The sequence below is a fragment of the Cyprinus carpio genome, chromosome B3 (assembly GCF_018340385.1).
Source record: "Cyprinus carpio isolate SPL01 chromosome B3, ASM1834038v1, whole genome shotgun sequence".
In the NCBI taxonomy this organism is placed as follows: domain Eukaryota; kingdom Metazoa; phylum Chordata; class Actinopteri; order Cypriniformes; family Cyprinidae; genus Cyprinus; species Cyprinus carpio.
Window position 1 is genome coordinate 40078668 of NC_056599.1, and position 19668 is coordinate 40098335.

Sequence of the window (19668 nt, forward strand, 5' to 3'; positions counted from 1 at the left end):
ATACACCCCTGTTCTTCTCCTGCCAGTGTCTCATAGAATATAGAGGCTTCATTCCATGTCAAATCAGTCAGAATCCAGGAAAGTGGTTGCAGCAACATCTCAGATGAATTTTTATGCGTTTATGCGCTTCCTGGGCGCAAAATTGATGCTCTAGAAGCATCCTATCATGGGAATCCTCGCTCCGCAATGGAAAGTTCATAACAACATAGTGAACTGCATCCATCCAACAGCTTACTGAGACTTTATAAAATCAGATCAGAGTTTCCGTGAACTTAATATCTTTAAATGTGCGTTTGTTCCTTCACATGAAGCTATCGAGTGTATTAAGAAGACTTTGAATATAGTGCATAAAAACTTTTATGGTGCTTTTATAATACTTATGTCCTATAATACTTTGTTTTAATAGCTTGTCAGTAACAACCACGGCTAATGCACAGTATCGGAATTGGATCAGTCCTGGATCCAATATCCAATCCAGCCAAAAAGCCCGGATCAGCCCGATACCGATACAGAATATCGGATCGGTTATCTAATCCTATGCAAACAAGACAATAAATGTAGTTATTATTTTATACATTTGTTACATTAAAATTGTATGCCAGATCTGGGTTGTATCTCACAACCCTTATAGAGTCTTTTTTATATTCACAACTATTCACAAAAAAATCAAAGTGTCATACTGTTTATCAAAAGAACCTGGCCAGTGTAGGGTTTCCAGATACAAATATGTTCAGCCATCTTTCTGTTCATAAGCTGAAAAAAGATGCTTTCCAGAAATCAAAAACAATGTCTGATAGCATATCTGGAAAAAATACACTGGCCAGGTTTTTTATACTGCATAAATGCAACTGTATGGCTCTTTAGCTTGTTTAAAAACATTTTCTATAAAACTGAATTGTATCTGTAATGATGAAATCTAGTGTTTGCATCAGCTACATAGCCAATACTTGTCAGATAAAATCTTGTTAGGCATTGTTCTTCAAAAAATATATATATTTGACAACCATGAGCAAAGTGTATAAAAAACGCATTCTCCATCATTTTGAGCATTTATATATTTCAATTTTGTAGCATCCAGTGATGAACTGAAGGCACTCATGAAGTTCTGGGTTGGATGGGAGGCTCCTACATCTACTCTCACGTTGGAGGTGACTAACTGTAGTCTGCCAAAGTCTTCCACGTGCTTTGAGACTCTCCGTCTTCCTGTCCGCTACCAAGACTTCACTGTATTTAAGGAAGAACTGACTGCCTTCGAACATGTGACACTGGATTTGGATTGGTATAATGGCAGTGCTAAAATGTAGCTTCTTTCAAAGGCAGTTCTCATTCATGTTTTTGTTCAGAGTTTGTTCAGTCATGGATATAAAACTTAAGACCACACCTCCTTTACCTCCACAAACAGGGAGGTAGATGTCTGAGCCATGTCAATAAATGTCTCCTTTATCTCTGTCCTTCTTTTCCCATCTCTCTAAAATCTGATGCAGCCAGTTTGGTTCTCTTTAGTCTTTTTTTGTCGTCTTTCTGACACCTTCAAAACCTTTTATTTCAACATTTCCCCCGATGTGACCACGTGGCATAGTCTCCTGGGTTGTTTGTTGTTGTCAGTTAAACAGAAAGTTATTGTATTTTTTGGTTGTTGCAACCCCCCAGATGTTTTAAGATTGTATTCACACTACAATAAAAAAAAAAAAAATCTACTTGTGTTTGGTTTGAACATTCATTACAACATTAAGAGAGCTGAAAGTCTTAAAGTCTGCTGCTAGCACTGCTTGAGTAAAGCTATGCTTCCTGCTGCCGCTGGCAGTCCTAACAGGGAGAATGTCTGCTGGTCTGATTTGATTAAACAGAGAAAAATCAAACATGAGACAACCTCACTGATTCAGAAATATTTATTTGGTTTTAGTGTGAAAAGAAATGATAGGCCTATACTGTAACATCTCTTACAAACCAGTTATTAGCAGGGGCACTATTCTGTAAATAAGTGTTCTTTTTGTTACCCAAATGTATGTAGAGAATGTGAGTGTGTATTTGTGCTACAATTGCATTGAATCAGGCCCTTTGTGGAGTACGTTTTACTGTAAGCCTTGTAAGTGCTGGACATACTGCACAGTAAGTAGGTAGATGTCTGAGCCATGTGATTGGGAGTGTCCCAGGGGATTTATGGCTGCCCTTAGTGCTGCCATTAGTTCATCACTCAGTACATCGCCCATCTCAGGAACAGTGACACCATGGTGTAGCTCATCAGGCAGGTCACTGTCCTCCCAGTCCAAATGTGGTAGGTACAATCCCTGAAAAGACATGTAAAGTGTTTATGTAGAGCAGTGGTTCTCAAACATTTTTACATCAAGGACCCGGACCACATTTGATAACATTTTGAAACAAACTCCAGAAATACACAATATTTATTCTGAGACTGAATAACATTACTTTCTTTGTCAACCCACATAGCAATTTTTTTCTGGCCCAGCTCCAGGCCACACAATCACTTTTCCCTCGGCCCAAGTACCGCAAAGAATGACGGCCCTGAGGTGGCCCAGAACTGGATTAAAGACAAGGGTCACACATGGGCCATAACTGGCCCGAATCTCAGCCAGTTAATCACCCTTAACTGGCCCTGAACTGGGCCAAAACATGTTTTATTATTGGTACCAATACTCAGCCATAAGTTAACCATATCAACACCACCCTTTAACCAGAAACCCCAAAGCTGAGCCATAACCCAGCCTAATCTTACCCAAACCATGTGAACAAATAAGGCACAGAAAAATTCTATATTTTATTCAATTGAAATTTTATTTAACAATAATACCAGCCAAAAAATATATATATATTACACCTAGAATTGTGTAACAGTGTGAATGCTATTTTATTTTGTACATTCGAAGTGTAACATCTTATTACAACCCGTAAAAGAGCATATAATTTCAAAATGTTCAAGCTTACATACTTAAGTAATGCACAAGCCAAAAAAAAGAAAAGAAAGGACAGCTAGAGTTGTGCAACTGTGTGAACGCTATATGAACTACCTAACTAAATGAATCCTAAAAGAAATCTAGTACTGAAATTTGAACATTATAATCTAATTTACTCTAAACAAACATATAGCAAATTAAAACAATTTACACATCAGAATGTGCGTGTGTGGGAGAAAGTGATCCTATTTGGGCCTCTTTTTTCCTTAAGCGCTCTCTCCTTCCTCCATCTTGATCAGGAGCAAGCTGAAGCCATCTTTGAATGGTTGATTCAATCTCCTGATCGGTGGCATGTTGTGTGAGGCGATTTTTTCTCACACAGCAGCTAAAAGACAAAATACTAAATTAATAATACAAAATTAACATACATATAGAAACATTCATCCACCTACTGTACATAAATGTAGGTAACAAATTAAAATAAGGTTGCTTTGGTTACATTTTATACAGGAAATGATTGCTTATGTGGCACTATTGATTGACTAACTGGCTTGTCAGACTTTGACAACAGTATTTTAACAAACAAGACCATTTTAGGAAACAAAAACCTTAAAAATGTTTATATATGGAAACTGTGGTGTAAACAGTAACCAATGAACCGTTGAAGTACTGATAATGTAACGCATTCAAAGCATAACATCTTATTTTCACCCCCAAAAAAATGCATTTAATAATCTTAAACAGTTGCTTACTTATTGCATTGGTCAATTTAAACTTTATATTATGATACAGTTTTAAAATAACAGTTGTAGAAATTGAAGTACTGGGCATACAAAAAAATGTTTTAGACTGTACAATTTTAAATTAATTAGATTTTTTTTAAAAAAGTGGTCATGCTCACAACAGACTTACCAAGAACAATGTTTCGTAACTGCAAGCTTTTAAAGCTGATCTTCCCATTAACACCACGCATATTTATATTCTTGGCCAGGGAGTTTGTGATTGTTGCTGTCATTATTCTCCAAACTCCATCTCTGGTGTCTGTCCCACCTTTCATTGCCAACATGCTTATCTGTGAATTAACATTTATTTTACCACTGGCTTAAGGGATAGTTCAACCAAAAATATAAATTCTGCCATCATTTCCTCACCTCCACTTCTATGAGTTTCTTTCTTCTGTTGAACACAGCAGAATTTGTTTTAAATGTTAACCAGACAGTAGATGGTAACCACTGGCTTCCAATCCTTTTTTTTTTTTTTTACCAATGTTACCTTTGACTGTCTGGTTACCAAAATTCCTCAAAATGTCTTCTTTGTGTTCATCAAAAGAAACCAACTCATCCAAGCTTAAGTTTTAAATTTTCACAACATACAAAAAAACAAAAAAAAAAAAAAAAATATATATATATATATATATATATATATATAAATAAACTTAAATAAATAAATATATATATATATATATATATATATATATATATATATATATATATATATATATGCCTTTAGTAAGCCTAAACAAAACATATGTCTTGAATATAACTGACTTACCAATTGCTTTTGAAAGTCAGGAAATTTTATCAATCGCTCCTCCAAGTTTTGCAGAGACTGAAGATCAGCTACTGGCAGTAGGTTTGCTTCAAGGCCTATGTCTTCTTCACTGACAGATTTTAGACCCTGAACTGTCCTATAGATTATCTTCATTTGGTCCATCATGATCTCTTGATTTGTGAGAATGTTACGCAGGAGGGCTGAAACAAAAGCAAGAAACCGAAATAAACACCCCTAAGTCCATATGGTACACAATATGTAAAAGTAGTACACGATAGTATCACATTTCCCAATAAACAAATACTTACAAGTATCAAGAACAGCTTGATGTCTTAATAGTCCTTGTGGCTGGTGATAAACAATCCCTCTCTGACGCCGATCAGGGGAAATGCAGCTTCTTTGCAGTGGGTCAGGGGGAGAGTGACTTCTCTGAAAAGGGTCAGGGAGAGTATAATCTATCTCAAACAAGTCAGGAGAAATACAGCTTCTCTGAAGCAGGTCAGGGGAAGTGTTGCTTCTTTGGAACGGGTCAGCATTTGCATGGTTTCTTTGAAGCGGGTCAGGGGAAGTGTGGACTTTCTGAAACGGCTCAGCAGTTGTGTGGCCTCTCTGAAGCAGATCAGGGGAATTGCGGCCTCTCTGAACTGCGTCTGCAGTTGTGTGGCCACTTCGAAGTGGATCAGAGGAAGTCTGGACCTTCTGAAATGGCTCAGTAGTTGCACTATTTCTCGGTTGTGAATCAGGGGAAGCATGGCTTCTCTGAAGCAGGTCAGGTGGAGTGCAATCATTGTCAGACAAGTTTGGAGAAGTACAGCTTGTGTGGAATCTCTGAAGCTGGTTAGAAGTGCGGCTTCTCTGAAGCGGGTCAGGGTTAATGCGGCTCCTCTCAAGTGGATCAGCAGTTGCATGGTTTCTTCGAGACTGGTCAGAATGTGTGTGGGTCCTCTTAGGTACATTAGAAGTATGACGACTTTGGGAATTAGGAGGGATATTTGGTAAACTATGTGGGGGTTTGAAGAAAGTTAGAACAGAGCATTTTAGGCATTTTCACAAGTTAAATTAATCAATTACCTTCCTCAAAATAACAACTTATACTGCTTACAATTTTGTTGGCTTAGATTTGGCCAACACAGACTTCTGAGTAGATCCAGTCTTCTGCATCCTTTGGGAGTCAGAAGAAAATGAGTGAAAGATCTTCGGAGCTCTAGGCAGTTCTTCTTTTCTGTTCAGAGAAAGAGAAAGAAGCTATATGTCATGTAAGAAATAAGTAGACAAAAAAAAAAGAAAATTAATGGAAACTTACCTTTTCTTTGCATTATCTTTTGACTGATCAACACTGATTTCTTCATCCTCATCTTCTCCAGGAAAAAGTAGGTTCTTTGGCCTAAAGAATCACTTTGTTACTTACATATCTGCCACATTTTACAATACACTGACTAAATATAATCATAGATTACAAATAAAGACAACTTACATTCTTCTTCGTTTGGGTTTAATTGGGGAATCCTCCCTATCTGTTGCAAGGTCTGTGTGTTCGACAGCTTCAGGTAGTTTTAATCTTGCCTCACTGTAACTGTCTACAAAAGATTACAATAATTATATATACATATATATATATATATATATATATATATATATATATATGGCCAACGTATCTGAAACATTTCAACACACAATCTATAAAGTAATACTTACTCGATGTAAATATAATTCTGACCCTGTGTGGAGTCCATCCTTCACCAGGTTGCTCCTTATTTTTTGTGGCTTTTACAACATCCACTTTATTTGGTGGCCACATACATTCATTTTCTTTGACCCAATTGGAAGGCACCACTTCTACTTCATTAGTTTTTTCAAAAATCACAATGTGATACATTGTCTAAACAAAATAAAATTGTAATTTAGTCATTTATATGCCTTTTCAAAATAATCTGTAGGAACACTTTTGAGTGGATAACGTGAGAAGAGAGACTATTTTTGCGAACTGTAATTGCACACAACATTTACGGCAGATACAAAGAAAGCAACAAAATATAAACTGCAGATTTACTGGACCCATAAACAACTGCATGCTACCAAAAACAATTTTAAGTATAATGTAAATCAATAGCTGCCGTGTGGTTTGTTTAAATGCAGCAAAGGTATAACAACAAACTTGTCATGAAATGGCAGTCTGACATATTTTTGCACACTCTCCACTCTCTGAAAATGTTTAAGTGTCAAAGACAAGTTAGAAACCATGAAGATGTCCAACTCTGTAGAGTCAAAAGGGTATTCAAAGAATGATTCCTTGCATCTGTAGTCCCTACCGACAAAATATTCCACTCCCCTATCAACAATAATATTTTCAACCAACACAAACTTGTTCTTTATTTTGATGCAGGAATCTCTATTTGTAGTTTTGATAACTGCACCATCCATGGACAACACTTTAAACTGTTTTACTTGTCCTGTGAAAAATTGTGGTACTGGCCCTTCAGTATGTTCCAATTTATAATCTTTGGATGTCTTTGCATTAAGATTACAGTTGGAGCTGGCTTCATCAATTTCAGACAACCTGCGGATCACTTGTGTCAAAGGATTTCGTGGGCCTCTAACCAGTTTTTTAAGATGACCCAAGAAATTCTCATATGGAAAAGATGAAAATAAATCCAAATTACCATGGATTTTTACATCTTCACAAAGATGGACCAAACCATGAAAATTGTAAACTAAAAATTCTTGTCCATAAAGCTGACCAAAATGTTCAACAAAAGATATGTTCAAGATTGTTCATCGTCAAACAATATTCTGAACTCAGTAATATGTGTACGCCAATTGACAAAAGCATGAAATTGTCATAAATTTGAGACTTTAACACACCCTTCAGTACAACAGGTCCAGTGTACAGCAGGAACTGACGAAATTCTGAGGCCTTCCACCTACTTTTTTCACCCAGTGTAAGTGGTCTTCTAGTGAACTCAGAAGGAACGTAATCCCTCAAAGAAAGTAGTCTCTCTGAAATCAAGGAAGCTTGACTGCTTGACATACGACAACGCAGGGGTCCAGGAGGACCCATCCACAAATCAAGCAGACGCCTCATAACCCCTAAGCATACTAAGTGCATGTAATCATAAGGGAAGCTGGCAACCATGTCAATATTAAGGTCAGCTAAAGGTGAGGGTTCATGGTGGTGTTCTACATCTGTATTTTGTCTAAAGCATTCGTCCGTTCTACGTCTTGCACTTAAATCAGGAAATGTCATTCGATGTCCTATACGGACACCAATTTGGTGACATTTGTCACATCCATGGTATGCACAGTGTGATTTCACTCCTTTGACAAAGGCTTGGGCTGGAGTGTCACATACAACAGAGCAGATGTTCAAAAAGAACCTCTTTCCCTGAAAAACAAACCCACTGCTCAGTGACTTTAATTCACACACCAGATGTTGCAAATACTTTGACAAAGACTTTGGTTTAGTGTTGCCACAAAAAAAGACCAATCAGCACTGGTTTCTCACTGTACCCCTGCAACATACCAAGAATGGGCCAAAACTGAGTACTACTGCTTTTAAACAGGGGTAGGCCGTCAAAATTCAGCTGTAATTTAAATAAGTGTCTATCTGGGACAACAGACCACACCTTATTCAACAGTCCATAAAACGAGCTTAGTATTCCAAAGTAGTGAAACATTCCACCTGATAGAGTTTCTATTTTGTATGCTGTTTTTGTTTTAAGTAATGTTCACCCATCTTTTGGCAGAGAGGGATGGTGAACTTGTAAAATGCAGAGCAGGGCTGATAACGCAATCAGGGGAATGCTAAACTCAGTGGCCCAGTCAGCAAGAGAATCCTTCAAGTCATCAATAGTGTCACTGCATGCATCACTATGATCCATTTCCTCCTCATCAGACAGAAACCTATCCTTTGGAATCTGTTCATTCCCACTATCTCTGCTGCTCTGAAACTCCTCCTCAAACCATATAGAAGTTTCATCATTGAAGCTGTCTGCATAATTTATTTCAAACTCTTTCCTGCTACAAAAAATTAGTTCAAAAAAAATGCCCTCTTCTCACATTGCTCCTCTCATTGTAACTCCAAATACCCCAAACAGTCTGTCAAGTTTTCTTGCCCATTCCAGTAAAAAAAATTAAAACAAAATTAACATTGAATATGCCTCAACTATTCCAGATTTACCAATATAGGATACTACTGTAGCTCTAAAACTCGTTTGTATTAATAATTTTTTTAGATCATGGAAAGTGAGTGCTTTTAGGCCAGAGTTTGCAATCTTTTTAAATAACTTTAATTTAATTGTTTTTATCAATCAATTTATATCCACATCTAAATATTTTATATTTAATTATTTTAACCATAATTATTACATTCCCTTTAATTTCATAGGATAATACTAGCCACTTGTATGGTTGTTCTGGTTCAGTTTTGCCATAAGTGGCCAATTGTTCATTGCATTCCTAGATGTGACCTCTAAACATTACCCAGGTTGAGAACTATTGTTTTAGACAACAAAAAAATTATGTGATCAATTTCATTCTTTCAATGTAGATATTTTAATAGTACAGTATAATTATTTTTCTCTCAATCGCCTACAAATATGGGACACATGGGAATGAGATGACTAGCAATACATGACTAGCAAAAAGAACTAAGCAGGCCTCTGTGATCACAAATAAAAAACTTGGAGCATGTCCTTTTCATGTTAAACAATTATTAATCCAGATTTGATTCCACATGACTGATGCAAAATGCTAAAAAACAAAAAAAAACAAATTGCTTTCTCATTGTTTTAAGAATGTTTAACTAAAACAAAAGTATCATGTTAGTTAAGTCAAAGATTAGATTTAGATATCATACAATCTGATTATTCAACCATTGAATCACTTTATAAGTCAATTGCCGTTGCTGAATTTGCTTTTCATTTTAACAGCATTACCGTTACATTGTTCCGCACACATGAAGCACCGCGCCTCGGACATTCCGCAGGCCGGTCTATCGCACCCCGTTCGCGTCTCATTTTCAGGGGCAGCTGAATCAGCTACCATATAGGCAAAAGTTCACTTCAATAAAGAAAAAAGTGGCATCCGAGTTTGAAATCAGGTATTAAAAAAGCGCCAAAAAAGAGAGTGAACTTCACTTACCTGAACAGCGGTTGTCTGAGACGTCTTCTTCAACTTCAGCGGGAGAAATACCGACGCATCACGTGAACCTCATTCACCAACCAGAAAAGCTGCTGTTACCGTGGAGATCGCACCAAAAAAAAAAACAATAGTTGACTGCAGTTGTTTTAAATAAACTGTTATTTAGAAAAAAATATAGATATTAAGTTTTTAACATGATTTGGTCGTCCTTAAAATTTAAAAGTATGGAAAACGTAGACTTATTTGTGGATTAGTGTTTTTTTTTTAAATTTATTACAAATTTATAAAAACAAATTAAAATAAATAATATAATAATAAAAAAAAAATTATCATGTTAGGAAATGTATATTTTTTAATGATTATTGAATTTTGTGAACATTGCTGAAAACTAAATACTATATTTATTCATTATTAATCTTTTTTTTAAACAATTGGACATATATTTTTTTCACTGACTCATTTATAATTCAATTAATATTATTAATTATTAAAATCTTTACATCTTTTTCAGAACGGGGAGGGGAGAATAATCTTGCCTTGAAAATATAGTAGCAGGCTTATAATTGTCCAGTACACAAATTATGGCCCATAATCGCTACACTAATCTGGGCCAGACACCTCTCATGCACAATCGGCCCAAATGTTGTCTGCCGTCATGCATGCAGTGCCATCATTGCCACACTTGGCCCACAGTTGGCTGACATGATGCATGTCAGTGCCGGCAACACGCCAGCAGTGCCATGAGGAGGCCACATTTGGGCCAAGTCTGTTTGCTATGTGGGAATGTATGTTCAAATTAATGTAAATGGGATGCATTTTTGGTGAAATTTATAAAGAAATTTTTGGAAAAATAGTCTATTTCTAGAAAAAGTTGGAATTAAAAAGTTGTGTATATATATTCTGTCACGGGATGGAAGGAACACACGACAAGGAGAGCTCAAAATAAATACCCCGGAGGGTGGATTTATTCACAATCGAGGATTTTAGTGAGTAAGGTGCGTGCTGAGTGTCCGAGTGCTCTCCGTGTGGGTCTCCCGGTGCTGGGTGCTCTGCTGTGCAGTCTCGTTCTGGCACGGATCGGTCACACACTGATCGCTCACACACTAATCGCCTGCTGCACTTCTTCTCTTGATGGTGGTTCAATTTGTTCTCTGTCATGCTTTGTGTCATCCTCTCCTCCTTCTGGTTCTTCCTGGCTCTCTACATTTTCCAAAATTCTGTCTCCATTAAGCAATTCCTTAAAATACTCTGCCCATCTCTCAAGAATGGCCTGTTTGCTACCGATTAATTTTCCATTTTGGTCCTTGCAAAACGGTTTTGGGCTGAAAACCTTTCTTTTCTTCTTTTACTTTTTGATAGAATTCGCTTACCAATCCTCTTTGGTGAGAACTTTCCATCTCCTCTAATTTATTCCTTTCAAAGGCATTTTTCTTGTTTCTACATACTCTAGATTGTCTCTTCTTTTATTCTTAAATTCCTGAACAGTAATTCTTGTTCTTCGTTGTACATACGTAATCTAGCATTATTCCTTTCTTTGATGGTTGTCCTACATTCTTCATCAAACCAATCTGCTCTACGAAATCTTTCCTTCAGTCCCAGCACATCTTCCATAATTTCAGTATCTTCCTTCAGCATGGTCCACTTATTTTCAATGCACTGACGTTTCCATTCTTCTGCCCTTAACTTTAATAAGTCATCTTGCAAACTTCTAAATCTGTCAGCTATATCCGGCAATTTATGCTTGTTTACATCGAACTGTGAGCAAGGGGTTCCCCAAGTCTCTCTCACTCTACAAATTTTTTGCCAATATCTGATCTTGACCATGTAATGATCAGTGAATATTAGCTCCTCTGCATGACCTTATATCTACCACATCGGAAGCATGTCTGTTTTTAATCAGTATATGGTCAATTTGGTTGCTTGTGGTACCATCTGGTGACAGCCATGTAGCTTTATGTACATCCTTTCTAGGAAGGCATGTACTCTTAATCACTAAATTACATCCAATGGCCAAATCTAATAATCGCTGCCCGTTGTCATTGCATTCATCATGAAAGCGATGGCAACCTTCCATTGCTCTGTAAGCAGTTTCTTTCCCAACCTTAGCGTTTAAATCACCTAGAACCATAATTACGTAGTGTCTGGCAACTTTAACTGATGAGTATGTGGTTTCGGCAGTAGGTGGACATCCAAAACGTTACTTCTACCGCCGCTCGTACCGCAGCCGCAGCGTCTGCAAAGTGCATTTGCAGCTTTTGACCGCTGAGTGGCGCTTTAATCACAAGTTTTCAAACAAGCGCATCAAAGCACATTTTCGCAAATAGACGTCAGTTTTGCCTCTGTGATGTGTTACATTTGACGGCTGCAGTAAGGGAAAATGAAAGAAAAACTCTATAGTTAAAATATTTAATATTCACAGATGAAAGTTTGGTAATTATGAAGTTATGTGCATTTCTTAGAACGAATTCAAGCAGGATAAATGTCAAGCCTGTGCCTGAGCCTGTGCTTATATTTTCTCTAAGCTACACAGTATTACACCATATTTTAGATTTGACACATTTAATAGGTGTGCAGTATTATTTATATAATATGAATTATGTGTTATATTTATTCAAAAGAAATTGTGGTTTACTTTGCATCAGAGCATTAAAAGTGGTAGCCTATTTTAGTGAGCTAGGCTACATGGATTTATATGCAAAATGTCAATATTCTCATATATTAGGCCTATATTTTAATTTATATTTTAAAATTCCTTTAATAAAACAACATGCATTTTTGTTATTTGTTAACTGTCCTTTATTTTGACAGACAACTTCTTGGCAAAATATATTTGTCTGTAAGAAATTGTTGCTTGTTTTTATTATTTTCTTTTAGTAAAACGTGAGGCACTGTATAATTTCGTTCCCATTATTTAGGCCTGATTAAAACAAGAAACGAATAAATTAAACCTGCACGATTTAGCTAAATCATTGAAATTCTAAAGAATGGACGGATTAATAAAACGTCCTCACGATTAAACTCAAGTTCTCTCATTATAATCACCAAACTGCAAATGATGTAAAAAAAAAAAAAAAAAAAGAGCTTCATTAATAGACAACTTCAGTGATTTTAAAGGGAGCCGCCGTTACTTGCTTACATAGAATTTAAGTAAAAAAAAAAAATTGCAGCCGCATTTAAATGCAGGTGTGTAAAATGTCTGCGTGCAAGATTTGCGCGGCGCGAGTGATGCTGAGTGCATGCGCAGCATTTATTCTTATTTGTTTTATCTTCACTACAAATCTTGTTTGGTTTTATTTTGGATAATTGCATGTAAAAAATAATTTACGTTGTAATGCATATGCAAAATGTGAATAACTATTCATATTTAAGTGTTTGTGCGAAAATTATTAATGCGCATGCAGGACAGGAAGGCGCCCTCTAGATCACTTGAATTTTTTTCCTGATAATGAATTAACTTAAAATTGTGGGTGTCTCACATACATGAGAAATATATCTACAGAAAGCTTGAAATGTCTTTTTAAACGAATCAATTCAGAACGAAAGCATTGTGTAATCTCTGAAGGTTGTATGTCTCTTTAAAGGCGCGTTCATGTGGAGAGAGTCAGCACTGTGAATTTCATCTTGCAGCCGACAAGAAAACATTTGTTTATTAATACATAATTAAAATGTCTCCTTTTTTTACAATTATTAGGCTACTTCTGCCTGTGCTTTGGGGCAAACTTAATGCATGTGCTTGAGCGCGAAATATATTAAGGCTCATTATGGATTATATATGTAAATGTAATATAATCCTGCGATTAGTTGAATAATGACAAATGAACGACTAGTAACTAGAAAAATCTTACATGGGAGGCAGACCTATTAAATAGCCTCTAGACATCTCTGTTAAAGTTTTTAAAGCATTTTATACGCGTTTGCATAAATTCTTCTTTCAGAACGTCTGTAATGGAGAGATGCCTTAACACTGATTTTTCCTCTGAAACACAAAAAAACGAAAATTGAAATAAAATTGATTTTTTTTTTTGAGAATGGCCAACCCCTTCTCTTCTCTGTTGCTTCTGGTTTGTGCATTGTAAATAGGCTAAAAAAAACAAAAACATAAAAAAAAAAAAAAATTAATTAATTAATAATAATAATTTCTCCAAAAAGTTGTTTGTCATGTCTGTAACGCATGTGTATTCCCAAATCTAAAAAAGCCTATAAAACATCATAGACGGATCATACTGATGTCTGGACTGGTCTGGATGTCGTTTGCGAATTTATTTATTTATTTTATTGAGTTAAGGCAACTTCCTCTGAAGTTATAATAACTAATAAACTATATTGCTATACATTAGTCAACATTTGAAGTGGATCAAAACCTTTCTTCAAAGTTGCCCTAAAACCAAAATGATGAGTCCTATCTAAACCTGTTCTGCAAGTTTGATACCCTCAGAAGACACTATCCATATGAAAGAACAAGAGATTCACACCTTTATCTCGACCCCCACAAGTTATACAGAACTACCCCAACCCCCTCCAGCTGAACTGAACTCGGTCTGTTTGTTGGCTGTGAGGAACGCTGTGTTGTTACTGGGCTGAAACATGCCTGCAATCACAGCAGCCCTACTCTTTTTATTCATTATTTTCCCACAGCCCATATTATTGTTTTCACAAGACCATAATAATAACAAATTATCAATTGATAATTAATCATTATTTTACGAAAATCATTGTTATTTGTGAACGTAGCGTTTTGCGGAAGGCTTTAAGACCAAGCGGAATCCTCCGTAAGCTGCTCCCGCTTCACAACGCGAGTGACTCGCGCTAACTGCACCCAGCTTCAAAGTCCGCAAATTTTGATTTAACTAAATCAGTTTGAGCGAATACAACTTACTGATCATGAGCCCAACATTTAGCAAGACAGAAAAACATTCAGTCTACCTGAAGGAAGATGTATTTAATTGTAAGTTAATGCTGTTAATTAAATAGAGAGTTAAAGAGAGAGAGAGAGAGAGAGAGAGAGAAAAAACGTGTTGGCTATTCCTAAACTTGGAGCTCATTATTGAAGTACAAATCCAAACACCAGAAGCAAACTCTCAGTGTTCTTTCATTGAAAAGTATGCATTTTGTTTATTCACAGGCTATATGGTTAAAATAATATTTTAGTTCAAAACTTTAAGTGCCATTGTTTAAAAAAATGCTTTATTGGCTAACGCAGCGGTTCTCAACCCGCGGCCCGTCACGAATTCAAATGCGGCCCACCATGCTGAACACAATTTAAAAAAATAACTTTCAGTTTTACAATTCATTTTAGTTTTTACATTCATTTAAAAATGTACTAAAAAAATATAAGCTATAGCCTAATGTTTATATGTAAAATTCTTTTGTTTTTCATATATTATTTTCAGACATGAGCAGACCTACGTTCCGCATTTTATGAACACATAGCTACAAGCACGCACTTTGGCAGAATTCAATTCAAATAGTCATCAACAGCCATTAGTTCGGTAAAATTGAGCATCAGAATTGACAAATTTGTTTTTTAAAGGAGTAAAAAGAAGTGTGGAAATGCCAGCAAATGAACACATACAAACAAGAATAGTCACAGTATCAGCAGTGAAAGAGAGTGCTGGATTTCCGGTTTGCGCAGTAACTCACTTGAAGAAGTTCAGGCAAATAGAAACACCCATACTACGCAGCAATCATCCTTAATTGCAGAAATGTGGCAAAACGCACATTTTCTCTGCAATGTCGCGCGTCAAGTCATCCCCCCGTGCGTGTCTTACAGACTGCAACTTACAATCCCAACTTCATTGTGCTGTTACTCCTTTCGAGCCGAATTTCACAAAATTGGTCAGCTCCCGACAACATCAGGTGTTTTATTTATGGGGAGTAGAATTATTAATTTATTTCAATGAATGTAATCGATTAAATATCATAATATTTAGGCTATAATATTATAAATCAGGTTGGTTTGTATTGATGACGTAATATGTAAATGATATGCGTGCGGCCCCGCGAGACTTGCACTTGGACCATAGTGCGGCCCGTTGGAAAAAAAGGTTGAGAACCACTGGGCTAACGTTTCATAGCCCTCAGTTGTTATGCTTTAAAATCCCATAACATTTGTAATTTCACAGTATTTTCACCTCCTAAAATCACTAACCTTTAAAGTCACAATTCTATAATGGTCAAATTACTACTCAGGCCAATGGCACTTTTAAATTACATTATGTTTTTTTTTTTTTAGAATAATTGTAGCTTACATAAATAGGTGAAGCAAGTTAAAAAGGGTAAAATGTCACAGTGCATGTTAAATAGCCTAAATTAACTTGTTAACAATATAATTAGAACTAACAATATAATTCGATTTTTTTTTTTTTAAATGAACAATTCCTGTATAAAATGGGACAGCAACCTTTATATCAAACATTTTTAAATCGTCCACAGCCGAGCAACGCGCGAGGCAGGTTGAGCGTGAATGTGCTGCACAAAGTCATTTTCGGATGCAATGAAAAATAAAAAAAATAAATAAAAAAACCCTGGATAGCCGAGATTAGGCCCAGACTCTGTTCCTAAGTATATAATAATTATAATTACCCCACAGTAACAAAAATTTTAACCGATTAATCACCTATTTTCGTTTGCTGCATGTTATTTTATTTATTTATTTATTTATTTTTTAAAACAGGCTAAAAAATAAATTAAGTTTGTGAGAGGAAAAAATATATAAGTATATATATAAGAATATATAAGTCATGTATAAGTTGCATTTTATTACATTCAGAAATAATAACGGCTGGCCTAATAATGTTATAATGTGCCAACAGGATATTTTTAGTTCTCTTCACTTTACAACAAATCCTTTAAATTAAACATTAAATTAAACAAATTTATCAGAACAGAACAATAATTACAAATATATAATTCTAATGGATAAATAAAATTGCAGTATATAATAATATAGGCTTAGCTATAAACAAAAAAAAAAATAAATGAATAATAATTTAAAGCGAACCATAAGGTAAGGTTGGGCTCTCATTCGGGAGAAATCCAAACGTTTCCATATTCGTGATGTTGCCCATTTGAAGCTTAACTATTATTCATTAGGAAAAATAGGCTTTGTAGTTCACGCGTGTTTCAGTATCGACGGGGAAAAAATTAAAAATCATAATTAACAAAAATATGCCAAAGTGGACCGCTGCTCGCGGCGAATGGCACGGTGAACGGCTACTGTTTCCAATGAATGTGCGCGAGGCACCAGCGCGATCAAACAGCTGAAACAGAAAATACAAAATTTTTGGTCACACAGTAAAGGCATAATTCAAAAATGCAAAGTGTTAGCAGTTTGAAAAATCAAGAATAATAACAGAATGAATCATAATTATTGCTAAATGCTGGACCGTTCTCATTTCGATCTGCAAAATGGAACCTGAAGGATTTTTTTTAAACCAAGAAAGAACCGAAATGAAAACATTTAGCATTTTATCCGTATATATAGGCCTTATTTAATGACTGTTTAATAACAATAGCAAGCATAAGATCCTTTGTGTAAAGGTCTTCTTTAATTTTTGATGAGTAGACTGTAGCCTAAGACTATCCTACATTTTGAAATTAAACTCACTGTACATTTTTTAATGGTTTTTTTTAAAGCTGGTACAATGTTATATCATAATGTTATTGTTGTTTTACCTCCTCCCTTTTATCTCATTTTACAATTACATTCAGTTCGCAATCCGTCCCCTTTGCGCCACCTGGTGGTAGTTTCGCGAAGGATTTTAACACTTAACTGACTTGAAGTTAACGCCGCGGCGGTATTTTTTTGCGACAGTTAAATTACAACATACTTGGTTTCGGACGCAGCCACTGACTTTTTGTGACAGGTAGGTTTCAGCTAACGGCATTTCTCTTTCATTCCTGTGGGATCCATAAACGGCCACTAAGTGTCGCATCAAGGCTGTAATGTGATTGGTTATCAAGGGACACATGAGCCAAGTTAGCCATTACACTTTCTCCAATAGTAAGTGACATAATCTCTGGGCAGAACTCTGGTTTGTGCGATACAGAGTGTGCGACCATGCCTGCGTCCCAATGGTTTGCATCCTAAATTTTGAGTCATATTAGAAAATGTCAAAACTATTTAAGGCAGATATGGTGGATCCCTTACCAAAAAGAAGTATACTTGAAGTTTATTTTATTAAGTATACTTAAAAATATACTTGAACTATACTTATGTAGTAAGTATACAAATATCAGTGTATTAGTAGTAATACTTCTTGGGACTAAATTGTTAAAATGCAGTCTTTATTTTATATTTTGTTCTATTTAATTATTATTTTTTGTTCTTGTCTTCAATACCTGGCTACTTTTGTAAAATGTTGAGAGATTCAAACAAAAAGAAAAATAATCAACAACAAGTGCAAGTCTGCAGCCAGAAAAGACTGTTAGTGATGTCACTTGCGGAAGCGCAAGTGTCTGAGAGTGCAAGTCTGAGAGTGCAAGTGCAAGTCTGCAGCCAGACCCTTCTCCCACATTCTAGTATATAAAAGTATACTTTTAAGTATACTTTTGAGTATAGCAGTAGTAAACTTTGAGGACACAACTAGTTTACCTCTGCTTATAGTTTGTATTGTAACTATAATAAAAGTGAACAAATGTATACTGTTTACTAATTAGATACTTGTAGCATTTTTAGTACACTTTGAAGTATAGTCTCAGTAAACAACTAGTTTAGTAGTTTCGTACTGCAAGTATACTCGTCTCTACATACTTTAAACTAAAAACTATATTATTATTTCAAAACTAACAAAACAACAAAAAAATAAATCTTATATATCTGAACTTACAAAACATCAAAAGAAGAAACAGGGTATATGCTTGTAAACATTTTATTCTTGCTTGCATTGTATTCTTTTTATAATAACTTGAATGTGGGTAAGTTTCATAAATAAAACAAAAAGAAACAAAAAGCTGAAAAAAGACTATGAATTGGATTCAGAATGATAATCAAAATGTAGATGGAGTCCAAAAGCTTTACAGTCATTATTCATGGCTCAACATTTTATTCCATAACATTACACAGTTTTGATGCTGATACATAAAAAGTACACTACAAGTATAGCACATTTAGACTAAAAAAAATAAACTAAGAAACACAAATAAAATTACTTCTTTTAAATAAAATAAAAAACATACAATGCACATTGGGACGCAGGAAAAGTAACGTAGAGACAGAAATGCCATGCCATCGTGTAAATAAGATAAATAACACAAGGCTATATAGCTTGTTTAATAAAAGAACAAGGGATAGATCTGTTCTATAGGAAAGGAAAATTTAAATGACTTCTGTTGTGATCTGGCGCTATAGAGAAAATAAAATTAAATACAATCAACTTGACCTTTTGGTAACACTTTAGAATACTGTATCTTAATGCATAACTAATAAGGAGTTACTGCAGAACTAATGAATAATTCTTCATTAACACTCAAGTCACTAATATTAACTACTAAGGAATGCGTGTTAACTAATCAATATGTAATAGCATTTTTTAATTGTGCTAAGTTGTGCTCTAATGTTGTAGTTCTTGCAGCATTAAATCCAGGAGAGAAAACAATTCTAGTGAAAGAGTACACAGAGATTCTTGAGTGCACATGCAGGTCAAAGTGTGAGCGCACACATGCAATTTCTGTGAGTCCAGTTTTGTGCGAGAGAATGGATTGAGATTCCGCATGTAAGCAGAGAGATTCATTGCTTGTGCATTTAATGCACTCTCGCATTATAATAATTTGCTGTCAACAACATTCAATAAAATAATGCTGTAGATACTACATTAATGATGATGATGTTATTATTATTTTTTTTTATGCAAGTATTGTCTGCAGCCAGAAGTTCAGGATGGTTTTATATACATTTTGTGTGTCTGTTTTCCTCAGGACATTTAGCGTCACTATTATAAAGTGATACCAAATGATTTCTGTATTTAAGGCAGTGACTGAGGGGAAAATGAGAATACAGGGAACCCATGAGTCATTAATAAAGGATTACCACATCATTCTCAAGGAATTAATGAGTATTTGATTGTAA

General features: G+C 35.4%; 2 protein-coding genes across 2 annotated transcripts in view; both read right to left on the minus strand.

Moving 5' to 3' along the window:
• The window catches only part of LOC122136623 (gastrula zinc finger protein XlCGF8.2DB-like), a 210312-nt gene that overhangs the window by 58689 nt on the left and 131955 nt on the right, over positions 1 to 19668 (minus strand). The window lies entirely within an intron of this gene.
• LOC109091876 lies at positions 2788 to 8579 on the minus strand. Its single transcript, XM_042720998.1, has 9 exons — positions 8553 to 8579; positions 6159 to 6343; positions 5938 to 6040; positions 5767 to 5847; positions 5566 to 5685; positions 4772 to 5463; positions 4464 to 4663; positions 3825 to 3984; positions 2788 to 3297 (listed from the first exon to the last, which is right to left on the minus strand). The coding sequence occupies exons 2-9, from the start codon at positions 6337 to 6339 to the stop codon at positions 3287 to 3289; spliced, it is 1548 nt and encodes a 515-aa protein (XP_042576932.1). The 5' UTR covers positions 6340 to 6343; positions 8553 to 8579; the 3' UTR covers positions 2788 to 3286.